This window comes from Anopheles gambiae, chromosome 2 (assembly GCF_943734735.2).
Source record: "Anopheles gambiae chromosome 2, idAnoGambNW_F1_1, whole genome shotgun sequence".
NCBI lineage: Eukaryota > Metazoa > Arthropoda > Insecta > Diptera > Culicidae > Anopheles > Anopheles gambiae.
The window spans coordinates 90065913-90081287 of NC_064601.1; the positions used below are offsets into that span (position 1 = coordinate 90065913).

Sequence of the window (15375 nt, forward strand, 5' to 3'; positions counted from 1 at the left end):
GATATTTCGGCAATGGCAGCAAGATTGGCGCCCAGAGCCAGCCGAGCTGCTGCTGCTGGCTAAAAGCATGCTGGCTTCATTCACGTTCCCACATGTTCACGGGTGCGCGCACACACACACACATACATCAGTATGGGTATCGTTTTCATTGATGGGCCCGCTGCCAATGAACGAAAGGGCGAGAGCGTACATCTATTCGAAATATGCCATTAACGATGTTGTAATCTTCGCTTACACGTTTCATTGCGCGAAGTCATGCTCCGCTGGGACGAATTTCCGGACGTTTCCCCCCCCCCCCCCCCACACGCCACCGGGAGGAGCCTCGAGGGTGAACCGGAGGCGCATTACGCACGACACGTTTAGTCACGAAATTTGTTAACACATGGGAACTATTCTATACTGATTAGGTCAGATTATGCAGGAGTTTGGTGTTGTTTGTAATTAAATCTGACATTGAATTAACATCGTTTGAATGTTTGAAATTGAGTGAACGCGCGAACATTTGACAACATGTGTTAAGTCTTCTATAATTCTAGCTTATAAACTAAATACTTTAACTGAAGATCAATCAGTTTCCAAATTTGAATATGAAAAAATTGAAAGACAAACCAGAGAGTTTCCTGGGCATGTCCACCTGGGTTTATCTATTGAACCAAAGCTTCTCACACTCTACTGTTGGAATTTCGGACGTGCTCCAGTTTTATTCTTAAAATAATCAATAATTTTAAGCCGATGACCGTCTGAAACTCGGATATCGGCATGCCAGCTGTTTCAAGCAGAACAGCTTTGCCGCTGCTCCAAATGTTGTGCCTATCGCTCTGATAGCGTTGTCAAATGAAAGTCAGCTTAGTGTTTCCCAGTAACTGAACGGGATCATCTTCTTGTTTTTAACTGGCGCTGTCTCAGCTGTATGTATGTAGAATCAGGAGTTTTGAATTTCCAGGATTTCTCTCACTCCAAAACTAAGGGTGGAGGAAGACCTCCTCCAGTCAGTCCAGAGTCCGAGGGGGATTACTTGGGTGCGAATGCCGCAAAGCTGTCTGGCGCAGAGGTACGGACAGGTTCGGAGCTGCCAAACCTGTATCAATGTTCAACACTCTCGAATTAGTAGAGTCAACAGCCGAACAGGGACCTACCAGCGCTACCACAAAAAAGCCCGTGAACCGTTTACGAACCCGTGGACGGGTGGTGGTAACCTATCGCAGAGAAGTTAGCCTGATAGAAGAAACACGAAACGTTTGAAGGCAAGGCAAGAAGTCACTTCCTCCATCCAAAATCTTGCACCACTGCACGCGGGTGATATGGTGTAAGAAGACGCACACAAACACATGCGCGCGTGTCTGCGTTCCGTCAGGGCGTCCCTGAACGTCTTCCAAAACGTTTATTATTTATTTTCCATCTCGCTGGATGCAAGGGCTCGGGGTACGGTTCACTCCAATGCTTGTGTGGCAACCAAGGGTTGTACCTTTTTTTTTGTTGCTGTTTGTGAGACCCAGAATTCTCTCTGCGTTCCTCCGCGTGATCGCTCTGCAAGGTTCGCCGTGTTAAAAGGATGGTGTCACTGCCACTCTTCGCCCGGGCCCTGGTGTGTGGGATGACAGAACAAAACGAAAAACGGGCCGAACAGAACCCGAAACAATTGCAATGCGCGCGCGTTTGCTTCTTCTCCTGCTCGTTTCGAAGGTCCGCAAGGACCACGCAAGGAGGTTGAACCCGACACAAACACAACGGACAAACAAAAACAAAACAAAAAACAAGGATACACAACACTAGAGAGCTCCCCTCGCACTGCTAACCACCCAAATGGTGAGACTTCCATCGTTACGACGCTGAATGCGTTTTCTTGCTCGCCTTCTTGTCCGGGGCTTTTTTTCCGATCGTTCAACATTCTTCCCCCGGCTGGCATTTGACCACCCCGGCAGCAGCAGCAGCAGCAGCAACATCAGCAGTTCTCCTAGTGTGGCCATGCAAGTTTCGTCGGACCCGGTTTTCGGGCGGTTTTGCGTTCCGCGTGCCATGGTCGCACAGTTTTGGGCAATATAGTCCCACACGCGGCCGCGGCGATTGCACTTTGCAGGCCCAGGGTGCGAGCTGAAGAAGGAAGCTGTTGTGTGGAGCAGAGCCCGCGTATCGTCTTTGGCCGCCGCGTGCGTCTTGTCCCCCCGCGCACATCCGGAATAGGTTTTGTTGGGAATCCTGGAATCTCACCGGTTTATGGGTTTGGGGAGTCATCCCCTTTTACAGACGGTGCCGCTAATTCTCTTTCTTTCTTTATCGCTGTTTTATCGTCGCTCGTTTTCTGTGGCTTGCCCTTTTTTTTGGCTTGGTTTGGTTGCTGTTTCACAACATAGCCCCCGAACGCATACCTTTCTTCTTCTTGATTGCATTTTTCTGTCCCTGAAAAATGCACCAACACACACACACTCGTAATCCCGTGACTCGCTGTGAAAGAAAAACTGCCTTCATTGCTTAAGATCAATTTGCACACACGCCTGATGCCACACGAGAGCGATGTTACAACATTGCACGGATTCCCTTCGCGTTCGTGTCGCGCATAACAGTTCCACTCTCGCCCGGGTGACTTATGATGGTTTGATTGGTAGGCTTAGGGTTGGCTAGAGTGTGAACCACCACGGGACACGGGTAATTACCAATCATGTGCGAAGCTTAATAAACGGTTGTACTAATCGATATGTGATTTCTAGAATTGGAGAGGCTGCTTTGGGTTGTTTTTTGTTGTGTATATTGCTGTTGTTGTTCTTTTCCCCTTGATTTGTTGACTCCCGTTGCTAGCCTTTACCCTTGCCGGTGATCTCCGCACGGCGATGAGTGAGCAGTAATTGGTGTTTGCTCCCCTCGAGATCGACCCGTACCTTAATGATGGGTTTTATTTGCGCTTCCTCCCATGTCCTGTGCGCGTGTGTGTTAGAGAGAGAGAGAGAGAGAGAGAGAGAGAAAAGGAGCCTTACCAGCTCACCTTGAACTTTTTGATGCCTCTACCCGCGCCACTAGAGGTGTGATCTGATGAAATAATGGCTTACTGTTGTTGTTGATGCTTTTTTTTTCGCCAATTTTATTATCTTCCTTATTACTGCCGGGATGACCCGTCAGAAAATCAATTACACGTGTGATTGAATCGCTCCTGCGCGCACAGAGCACAACACAAACCCGCACATGTAAAGGTGCTTTCCGGGTACTCTGGAAAGAATTTGTGAATGATTTCGACACACAATTTGCAAATTTTCATGCTGCATGTGACGCTGCATATAAAAAAGGGATTATCATCCTAATTGATCGTGCCTTGTGCATGTTAAATTCAGGATCACCTTCAGGTTGGTGCGGGTTGCTGTGTTCAAAATTGATTCATTCCAGGAAAAAAGGAATGCTCTCGTCAAACGCTTAAACGATCTCGCTCTTGTGCTGTGCGTTCGCTCTTGACCGGTTTGACCATTTTGACATTGTGCAATGATCTTGCGCGGTGTCATTTGAGGATGATATTTTGTTTGGGACGATAAGCACAGTCACGTCTTTTGCGTCTCTGATGAGATGACTTTGCGTCGATGATGATAACTGATGAGATCGGAACGAGATTTGAGTTTTTGTTTATAAAATTTATCGATTAAGCAAGAAGGGCTCTCGGGTTGCATTCATTTAACTCATTTTGTGCTTATTCATTGCATTGATTACGTAGCAGATCATTTTTTTAAGCGACAGATTTGTCATCCAAAAGTCCTTCGATAGAGGGTACTTGAATGTAACGTTTTCATTGCTTCCAAATACCAAACGTTGGTAATATACATTATCATAAAAAGTTTATTTTTTCAGAGGTTCGTAGCTTACCGCCCGCTTGAGTCTTTTCCCATACAATGTTCTTATTTGCGGCTGAGTCGTCGGTGGGCACATATTTGAATATTGTCATGCACCTCCTTTAATGTGTTGGCATGTTGGCAGAAAGCAATATACACCCACGTACAAAAGACGTCCACATTACTACCTATTCGGTCCTCATTTTTTACTCACTTTGCAAATCAAAGTTTGCCTTTTTTTTATTCTGAAAGACTTGCATGCCGATTTCACTCAGCATAAAATCTCTCTCTCCCAACATACATACATCCACACACACATATACGCAGCCAAACGCTTACATGTGATGATAAATGATCATATTTCGTGAGAATTTCCAACCGAAAACCAAACGCACCTCCCACTCCCACCGACATGAATACACACATTTGCAAAGGGTGAGCGAGACGGCGCAAAGAATGGAATTTAATCCACCGCTCGCCACCCCTGTGCTCGTGTTCTTCAACCCCTTGGGGCTTGGGCCTGCAGTTCCAGCAGATCCTCAGTCTCGATCTACACACGTTCCTCGAGCAGTCGTCGTCGTCTTCGTTGATGCGTTCCCGTTCGCTCAGCTCGCCTTGAAGCGCTACGGCTTTTCGGAGGGGGGCTTTTGATCAAGCAGGCAGTGCCGCGTGGATTCCTTGCATCGAAAGATTTCAAATAAGCGAGCGAGAAAACAGAAGAAGGAAAAAAACCGCTCGCACACACGCACCAACCAACCGGGGGCTCGCAAGTGGCTGGAGATGGGATGGAAGGAACGCGCGCAGCTACAAGATGCCCGGGCCACAAGCAGCGCGGACGAAAATCCGGAGAAACGGTGGAAAATTGGGAAACACAAAGTGTGAGAAACGTTAGCCATGAATCACTCTCCACTGATTTTCGGATTTCAGCGACAACGGGCCGAGATCGAAAGCGATCGACGAAGCGCAAGATCAAGCGCGCGGGGAGAAGCAACGAGCGAGCGCAAACTAAAGGTTGCAATGAAAACTGCCAAAACAGCAGGGAAGGGAGCAAAAAAAGCACAAAACACACACACACATACATACACCCTTTCCTTCTAAGTTTTTCCATGCCCTTGCGACTTGTCCCCTGGGAAGGGAAAGAGACCGTTGTTCCGAGCGCCTGCAGCTCTTGTTCCTTTCTTATGATGCACACTAATCATTTCTTTAGCATTTTTCAGTTTATTTGTTGCATTCTTTACAACGGAGGGAAGAAGGCGGAATGCAGAAAAGTGTTGCCTTCTCGTTCGCACTGGCAGCGTTTCGTCGGTTTTATGCTTATCACATTATTTGGCTCTTTTGTGAAGCTTTTTTCACCTTTTGCTCACCTTTTCGGTCTCTTTATTGACACCCATTGAAGATGTTTCGCACAAAAGCGAGACACAGAGAGCAAGGGAAAGAGTGACTGGTAGGTAAGCGAGTATGTAACAACAATATTTATGGCCAAAAAGATAGCATTCCACCCTGTTGCCGCAACCTGTTTGGCCAGGGTGAGTAAGCAAACAATCTAGCTATTTATTGGGTGTTTATTATGACACTGCATTTCTGTGTGCTGCCTGAGGTTGCAAGAGAGGTTTAAGGGCGCGTCCGAGCGTTTAACTTTGTTTTATTAATGAAATAATTGGAAGCGTTGGAGTTGTCTAGTGCCTAATGCATTAACGGTGCCCTGGATGTCCCAGTCGGCAGCAGGTTAGCTCGTGCATATCGGAAAATTGGACCAACATTCCGATCGCATCACAGCATCGCATCCGGTTGCTTTTGGCTCAGTCGAACAGCAGGGTTCCCGTGTGTCATTTTCTAACGATGCTCGCACGATCTTTATCGGCCAGCGGCTAGAAATTCGGAATGGAGGTTAGAATTACGGATATATGGTATCTTTTACGGCGCTAAACGGGGTCCTCCGAGTGTGCCGGTCGCACCTAGGCAGAAGAGGAAGCGAACCGGCGCAGAGCGCGGCACAACAATTATGATGAGCAATACGGGCGCCCGAACCCTCAATCTCCTCGACCATTCCCGAGTCCCGTAGAGAAAGAGAGAGAAACAGCAATAAAGCGAGAGAGAGAGAGCGAGAGAGCATGTGTGAATAGATAGAGGAAAATTTAAAAATAATGAGACAGCATCTTTTCACCGGAGTATGGTTTCAACACTGAAGAAGAGTAGCGGATTATTGCTGCTGCTGCTGATGCTGCTGCTGAGGATGCTGCTCGGTGCGCGCACAACACAAACATCGCCCGAGCCAATCCGGTGGGACTCCCAAGGGGTTTGAGAAGGGAGAAACAATAAAAAACCATTCGATAATCATAGGGTTCAGCTTGAAGGGCTTAGCAATCGGGCCGCGCAGCAGCACTGCAACAACGGTCATCTTCCTGTTGTTTTCTCGCTGGACATAATGGTCTCGTATGGGAGGGGGGGGGAGGTTTTGTAAAGGTCCGGAGCTGAAGAATGGGCATGGGCGCAAGTCCCGGTGGACAAAGATGATCACCATTTCCGACTCTGGCGCAATACACACACACAGATACACCGAGCCTGCTTTGCGTAGCCAAGGGTTTTGAGCATGGATGAAGAGAAGAAAAAAACTGCATTATCATTCATAATGTGCCGAATGGCTGGGAATTTTAGAACTCCGAACTCCGCAGATCGGGACGAGGGAAAGCAGAAAGCCGGTGTACGGTGGGGATGATGGAGAAATTGGGAAGAGGCATCTGTGTGAGAAGCAATGAGGGAGAAGTTCACGGGCAAGTTTCTGTTGGTGTGGAATGTTTGATCATGATCGTGTGTAAGCGTGTGAAATAGATTTCATAGCAAAAGTGATTATACGCGTAGTTTTTTTTTATGAGAAAGCACCTATGAATGTTTCGAGGGAGATTCAACAGATTTTGTTTCAATTTATAATACCATAAAGTAAAAGACGTGGCTTATTGTTGTCTGGGTTCAGTAACCTAATTATTACCTTTACTAGGAAAATGCAAAGTTTAGCTATGATAATATGGTGAATATTCGATTCGAACTCACGCTCTCCAGTGTATCATACCAGGCGCTTAGCACGACACCATAGATCTCCAACAAATGCACTCGTCTGTTGGACGTAAAGTTTAGGAATGCATGAATCCTTGAAATATGCGAATTTAGATCGTATCGTTATGTATCTTAGACTTATACTGGCGAATATTGCTCAGACATAAAATTAGACAATATATTACAATCATTCCTTTATCATTTCAAAAACATTAAGAGAATTTATGGTTCTATTACCTGTTCGAACGCATCCTCCAACATCCAAAGATTCGTACCCAAAGACTCTTTTTTTAACCAGCCTGGCGCATACAGCAACTGAAACACGAAATTTCATAGAATTTCATTGTCCATTGTTGTAGCGCAAGAACAAAACCGCCGGACCGATTACACGAACACCGTCTCAATACTTTGCCCCCTACTCCAATCCCAAAAAAAACCGGCAATTTCTATTGATCCATTCCGGGTCCGGTTTGTGTCCTCTCTTCCGTGTAGCATCGCTCTCACCTCACCGGGAAAATGATTAATGAGTATTCAAAAAAAAAAATGCAGTACTAACCATCGAAACGAGCACCGAAGTAATAGACCAATCCTAGCGAGGACGGGGCTTTTCACTTCAATCCCGTTGACTGTGTTGGATTCCTGGCGGCTGTCGTCTTGCGAGAGTTGATCGTTCACACACGACTCGGTACTCGATAGAACCACCCGGCCCCGGAGGCTGTGCTGTGAAGGAATGTGTGTGTGTGTGTGTGTGTGTGCTCACAATAGAATCACGAGGAACAAGCAGGGCGGCAAGAACGGGCCTTCAGCCAGATCAAAGATAAAAGGACGAAGACGAATGATTCTCGATCGCACCACGGCCGGGGTCCGGCGATGCGTCATGTTTCGGTTGCGTTCGAAGACAAAATCGAAACAGCGATCGCGCGATGTTCGAAGTGTCCGTCGCCTTGTACCCGATCCGGTCGGCAAATCGAAACGGAATTCGTTGACGTCGGTGCGTGTGTTTGTGTGTGGTACATCGACAACAAAAAAAGATGACTGATCGCATTATTTGACCGATTGGAGTTAGGCTCAAAAGGCATCAAAGTGTACGTATGCGCAGCGCTGGTAGGACGCAAACCTCTTCGACAGGACATTCAAGCTGGCGGCAATCGCAAATATCTCTTAGACTTAAGGGTAAGGCTGCCTGTGTGCAGGCTGATGAAACGTGGCCGTGTGGTGTAAGATCGCCATCCATCCAATCGTGCGTGTGTTTACCACCAGTGTAGTTGCTCACAAGCGAACCCTAAAAAGCGCTACCCAATTTCGCGCAGACACAGGCACCCGATTTTTTGCCATTAATAAGAAGTGACACTTTTCAACTTTACCGACACCCACCGGAGAGCGATGCTTCAAAGTTACCAAGTTCAGACACGGCAGAGAAGGGGAAGCCAATCCTGCCGACATCCTCTCGCTTCGCGCACTGAAAGCGTTTCGGTGTTTGGTTTCGGGCGTCCCAGACCCAGAACTATACCGAACTATCGGGCGGTGCTCCACAAAATCAGATTAGCCGCCCATGCCCCGGAATGTACGGCTACGAATGTGCCGATCCGAGTGTTCGGACATTCTGTTTTCAGGTTTTTGATTTTTTCGGTTTTTTTGCGCATCGGATTCTTCACTCGCGAGGCCTCTTTTGGGTCCGTTTGCCTCCGCGATCGGCTGATTGTATCGGTAGCACTTTTCAAGCTCATAATATAGCACCGGGCAAGATATCAGGTTCGGAATTATGTTTGCAATATCTTCCCGACTTCTCGGGGATGAATTCCAACCCAACAGTGGTGAGGAATTTGGGTTGAGAATACACAACGCAAGTCACAAAAAGGCGGGTTGAAAGCAACAGGTTCGAACACGATTTTTCACTTTTCGGCTCGGAAGATGTGCACAATCATTGATTCAGGCACGCCACTCACTGAACCATTTCAGTCCGTTCGGCAACGATAACATCACGCGAAAACTTGGTTTTGATTCTCAAGCAGTGCTCTGTTGGCTCGGTGGATGATCTTCGCAATGTGTCGCATTAGCCGTTCGATAACGAAATTGATCTAGGTCTTGCCATGATTCGCATTCAACCCCGTTCAGTCCCCGTTTCGGCGGTGCTCTCATAAAAGCAAAACGGTTCCCGTCCCGCTCACCAACTCACGTGTATCGATTGTTGGATCTCATTTTAGTGTGTGTCTAACTTTGGAATGCTTTCGGTATCGCACCTTCACCCAAAAAAAAAAACAAAAAATAAGCACACGCACACGAGACATTTCGAATAAAGTCATAAATTATCGCAAAGCTTGGCGTATCGAACGCGGGGCGAGAGCATCAAACAACGCGCCACGGCACACAGTACGCCAGTGTGTGCCAGACTAATAAAAACAGGAATAATGTCACCGTACATAACTGGATACTAATGATCTTTTATGGCGGTTTCGTTGTTTTTGTTGGCTAGCTCCGCTTTGTGTAAGAAAGACAGCGAAGACAGTGACCAGGGTCGGATTATGCAAAGCAGTGCAAACGATTCGACGATCATTTCAACGGTGACAAAGCGGCGCCAGCACGAACACGCTTGTTCTAGCATACTTAGGGCTTTTTGAAGGATTTAAAGTAAGAGCGGGTATAAAAATGGCTTCGAAACAATCAAACGATAATGTTGAACTTCAAATTGCTTTCTACTTGGCTTTCTCTCGTTACACTGTTTGCTCACAAAGCTGTCCCGGGCCAATTGGAAAGGGTCATTTTGGAACCAAAAAAACTGAAAGATGGCTGCCTTAGCCGTTAGGAACACAGCGACATCAATCAATCCACGCTTGAACCGTCCCGGAACGATGTAGAGCGAAAGCGCCATCCCGCCCACTCAGAATGTGATTGATTTTTATTGTTTCTCAAAAGTCAAACCCAAGTGCAAGGTGGTTTTGGACGGCCACCAAGGTGCCACCGTGTCTGTGCGGAGCTTGCTCGCGCGTTGCATTGGCTGGAAATTGCATTCCAGCCATCCGACACGCGATTCGTGGCGCTGTTCACAGTCCTCAGCTTCAGCCCCGGTGATAGTGATTGGTTTGGAAGGAAGGAGACTCCACGTCACGCTACGCGCGCCCGAAAGCGCAACAGAAGATTGGAACAATTCGGGTGCTTTTGGGGATGTGCGCTACCCTGCGCGTTGGAGCTACCGATGGAGTGAAGCAGTAACGAAACGGGTCATATTTCTTGAGCCAGCTCACTGAAGGGCTGATTGAACGTCACGGTACGATTTGTTACCTTCTAGCGGAACTACACGCGCTACCTGCAATAACGAAAGGATTCCTAATGGTGGTTTGAGTTATGATGACTTTTGGGAAAGAAAAGAAAAGCGTGTGAGCGTTTGGGATACTACATCTCGTTTGTAGGAAGATCTGTATGATTTTGATGGAATTGGACATTTTATGTTTGTCTTGGCTCTTGACACTCGATTGTATTACTCTTACAGGGTTTCGAATCATATAAGGGAATAGTTCAATCACTTAGGGCAGGGGTCTCCAAACTACGGTCCGCGGGCCGCATGCGGCCCTCAGGAGCTTATAATGCGGCCCACGATGACTTTGCCCGAGTTAATATAAATATTACGTTATTATGACTTTTTCAAATAGAATTGCATTTTTTACTTTTCTTAGACAAAAATCAAGCTTTGGTAACTCAAATCTGTACAAGTAACGTTAGTATTTTGTTATAAAACGAGATTTAAACGTTCAATCATCATTTAAAGGTAGCGTCAAATGGCCCTCAACATAGTTATTTTGGAACCAATGCGGCCCGCGATCTGAAAAGTTTGGAGGGCCCTGACTTAGGGGAATGTTGCAAATCGGTAGGGGAATATTGCATGCAAGCTGTGGATGTTTGCAATCACTTAGGGGAGTTGTGCAATCGATTAGGGGAATGTTGCAAGCGTACTGTGGAGCTGTCATTAGACTGTGGGTGCCGCTGTAAATACCTTAAAATATTTTCGTCAATCTTACTAACTTATCATGTTTAATTATGGCTCCGCAGCAGGATTTATTTAGTTTATCATGTGTACAGCAGAATCCCACACGAAAACAACTCCAAACGATGTTTTAAAAAAAACATCATCGGTATCAATTCGAAGCTTTTTACACCGGCACCCACCGTCTGATGACAGCTCCACAGTACGCTTGCAACATTCCCCTAATCGATTGCACAACTCCCCTAAGTGATTGCAAACATCCACAGCTTGCTTGCAACATTCCCCTACCGATTTGCAACATTCCCCTAAGTGGTTGAACTATTCCCTTATATGATTCGAAACGCTGTATCCATATTCGTAGTGTTTATTTCTTGTTAATTCATTACTCTTAACTTTCTAATTGATACAATCTTTCACATACAAAAAATCCAGGATTAATTCGAAACGCACAAGAAAAAACGCACAATCGTTTCGAACGAGATCCATTAGTGCAGAATGAAGGGGTATACAATCACTCCATTCCTGCCGCAGTAATTACTCGTCGTAATGTGTAATGATGTTGTGGCTTCATTCACTGTTTTTCGCATAATTTGATTGAACATCACACCAACCCCAACATTCTACGGCACCGTTTTGGTCAGTCGCTCGTGAGATTAGATTTAGGCTTAGCTTAGCGGCAAAACAAAATCATTTTATAAACCCAGCTCTCACCCAGCCAGAAGTTGTAGTTTTCCGTTTGCGTTCTTTTGCCTTTTCCACTGCCACCTACCTACCTACCTCATTTGCCACACGTTGGAGGAAAGGTGTTAATTTATGCTAATTGAAAGTGCCACCTTCTCCCAGACCACCTGCAGGGGGAGGACAACGTTTCGCTCCTCCTGGTACCCTTGGATTCAGGATGAAAGCAAACCAAAACAAAAAACGCACACACAGGAATAATACAAACTGCGAGCGAAAACGCGAAGCAGCAACCAACAACAGCAACAACAAAAAGCTCATCTCGTAAATGGTTGTTAATGGGAAAATACCACCAACAAACCAGACACAGGCACTCGGAACAGGGGCAACAACAGAAAAAAAAAGCAGCACACACATCCGCAGCAGTAGTTGCCATGAGTGTGAATGGTTTAGCACTGATTGAGTTAGGCTTGGGGATTGGGAAATACCATGGAATAGAGATATATTCGGCTCGCATCCCGGCCTGGGAACGGATGCCGCATCAATAAAGTTGTTGTTTTGCTACCATTTTACCACGTTTTAAATGCAACGTTTCGCTTTCGCCAACTCCACGAACTGTACTTCTTTGCAGCGTGCAGTGTACAACGCAATAAGCGGTCATTTAGCACGCGTAACTCATAAATCTCGCACCTGATTGGATGCAGCTGCACTTATCGTTGATTGATTGAAACATCAACGCCGGGGTTCAATCAAAAGCGATTAAAACTGTGTGTGTGTGGAGCATTAAAATCAACTTCCTCCTGCCAACCACGTTGCAGGGATGAAAAGAAAGCGAACACAACGTTTAGAGAGCTCTGAACAGAAAAAAACGAAAAACAATTGCAAAAATAATTCATATCATCATCCCTCAGGGAGGCTGGCTGGCTGGTGCGTTAATCCATCCACTAAATTCCTGCACACACCTTTCCCAGCGCACTCCCAGGGAGCACCCGAAGCATAAATCACACACCCAATTGCTCTCAACCCCTCACACACAGCCACAAACACACACACGCACAATCCGTTCTTTAATCCATCACCTTCCCGTAATCATCATTCTCGCTTCGCGCGCGCAATCAGCAGGCGGGAAATACCTTTTGCAACCGCGCGCTCGCGCATTCCCACGTGCCGCTGCTGCTGCCATTGGAACGTGAACGCGTACAACGCGTTCATGTATGTATGTTGTTGCGCAATGTTTACGCGTGCCAGAACCGTGCGTGTTTGTCTGAGCATAAATCTGATTTATATGTTCACACTCTCTGCACACCGACGGCCAGGCCAGTATTGCACCAGGCCGTTGTGGAAGCAATGGAACCATCATCATCATCATCATCGCCGTGTCCGAGATGTGTTGCCGAGATTCGTTTGCCCCACTCCTCACTTCCTCTTCCACCTTTTAGCTTCACGTGTACTGCCCTTTGCAGCATCCAATTGAGCATCCGTTCCTTGTTGTCGTTTTGTGCTGGCGCTGGATTGATGCTGACCTGGGAATTATTTTCAATTTTTTAAAACACAAAACTCCCGCGCTCTTCAACTCGCGTGCGCTTCATAGTTTGGAGTGGTTGCCAGTTTTTGGTTACACCACTCGGACGGAGCGCTCGCTTTGGCGATGCAACAAACGAATGCAGTGATTGAGTGCTTCCTTAAGCCTTCATCAGCGATGCACCGCACGAAACCTGGTCAAGTCGTGCAACAAAGCCTCCTCTAAGGGGGTCTCTGGAGGGGGCAGCAGAATGGTGCAGTAACAGCAACAGAAATTGGGGGATTGGCAAGGCGAGATTATACTCGATGACGTGTGTCCGCCGAGGCCGAACTCTGATGGCCCGGGGGCGTGTGCCACCCCACTCGTCCGACGGCTACTGGATTTAATTTTTAATTCCAGGCACGTGCACAGTACACTGCGCGACGACGATGGTTCTGTTGCCCGGAAGTTGTGCTGAATGGACCGAAAACGCGCGCGCGCCTGTTCTTTCCACCGGAGGCCCCAGAACATAAGTCACACAAGTTATTAGCTCATTTCGTGTGCAGCAAAAATCTCCTCTACACACTCTCAATACAGTCGAAATATTTAAATTATGCGACCGGAGGGTGTGGCGAAAAGAAAACACGAAACACTGGCCTCTCTCTCTCTCTCTGCTTCGTGCACCGGAAGCGACACGATTTTGCTTCACACACAAAAAAACGACACAAATCTCATCTGCATGCCCGTGACATTAATCTTCATTCAGAACCACTCAAATAATTCCACTCACCCGACCCGCCCAACTTCTTCACCGCCGCTCCAAACGGCAACGCATCTTCGCTGCAAATCGTGCAAACGTCCGCGCACAGTGGTTGATTTGCATTCCATTTATGCAGCGGCGGCCATTCTGCCGCCCCACGCTGTTTCGGCATTCGCCCAAAGTGCCGCGTGCCTATATTCGCGCATGCATCTCTTGATGACTTTTTAGACTGTGCGCGCGAAGGACACACAGTCGGTGGCCGTTGCAAGCAGAGGCTGTTAGTGTAATGGAGTTGTACGGTTCGCTCGTCTAGCTGCTGCTAGACAACCGGGGCACAGCAGGACCATCCTAATTACGCGTACGCGTCCCAGCGATTTCCCGATGGAGCAGCTAAATTTAATTCTTCACAATCTGATTAATATTAATATGTTTGTCCCAAAACAGGCGCGTGGTGTGCTGCCTTGCGCGATTTTTGGCTAAATTTTGGCACACCGAATCTATTGAGGCGCCGTTGAGTGTTCGATTTTGGTTTCGGATGATGCACGATCCGTGTCCGTGACATTCTGATACCGTTGCCCAATCGGGCTGATTGTAGTAGTTCGTGGGGTATGCGCTCCTCCGCAAAGGGAAGTGATATTTGCATCGAATAGGATGGAAAGAAAATAATTATTATGCAACCGTTTCCGATCGCGATTGAACCATCGAAACGGAGCGCAAAGTCTCTTTTTTTTTGTAAATTGTAAAACTTAGTTCCTACCTTATCTAATATCTCGATCTCTCTTTTTTTCTTCCCCCTATTTTCTGCCCACAGGTCGAACAAGCTTGCGGCGTACCGTCGATGATGCCATCCGAATATCTGGCCGACGGATCGTACGACGATGCACCGCAGACGCTGGCGGGCAGCAGCAAGTGGCCGCTCGCACCGAACAACGAGATGCTCCAGTTCGAGATGACGATCGACAAGAACAAGGATCTGTTCATACAGCTCTCTACGACGTAAGTGCTTACCCGGGCACCCGCATGATTACTAATTAACATTCCGCGATCGTTGCTCCTTCCGCGTGTGACATTGCCCGCTGCTCTGGATGCGTTGGACCGAGCGTCGCGCAAACGGTGCAGCAATTGACGCATTACTGCCCGATAACAGCATGAATCGATCCGTGGTTTTGCCATTGTTGCATGTGCAGTCAGAAAATTGCAGATTGCACCCTTGTGCTTGTTCTTTTTTTCTGCTTCTCTTCTGCTGCTCAATGGTTTAAGGGCAGCTCAAAGTCATTGGCAAATTAGTTGCATAACCGATTGATGGGGGTATTTTTTTATTAATATTTTAAACATCAATCAAGGTTAAGTGAGGAACACATTACAGTACACGGCATGATGTGTTGCCTTTTTGCTCCCTCTCTACCACGCATATCGTGCGTGTTACAAAGGAATCTTTTTACGCCGGAGCCAGCACCGCCACCAAACCGAAACAACCCGCCGTGATGAAATTGCTTGTCAGGCTGAGCGTTTCATTAATTTGCAACGAAATCCGCACCGACACCGAACGCCGAACGCCTGCCGCCTGGCTCCATCGCACAGAACGCAACCCAACCCCGCG

The 15375-nt window shown here is 47.2% G+C and overlaps 1 protein-coding gene across 2 annotated transcripts in view; it reads left to right on the top strand.

Moving 5' to 3' along the window:
• LOC1276466 (division abnormally delayed protein) overlaps nucleotides 1-15375 on the top strand; it is a 129118-nt gene that overhangs the window by 107150 nt on the left and 6593 nt on the right. For both annotated transcript variants that reach the window (XM_003435681.2, XM_315813.5), the window contains exon 6: nucleotides 14587-14771. In XM_003435681.2, the coding sequence (XP_003435729.2) occupies nucleotides 14587-14771 (185 nt within the window). The remainder of the gene's footprint in view (nucleotides 1-14586; nucleotides 14772-15375) is intronic.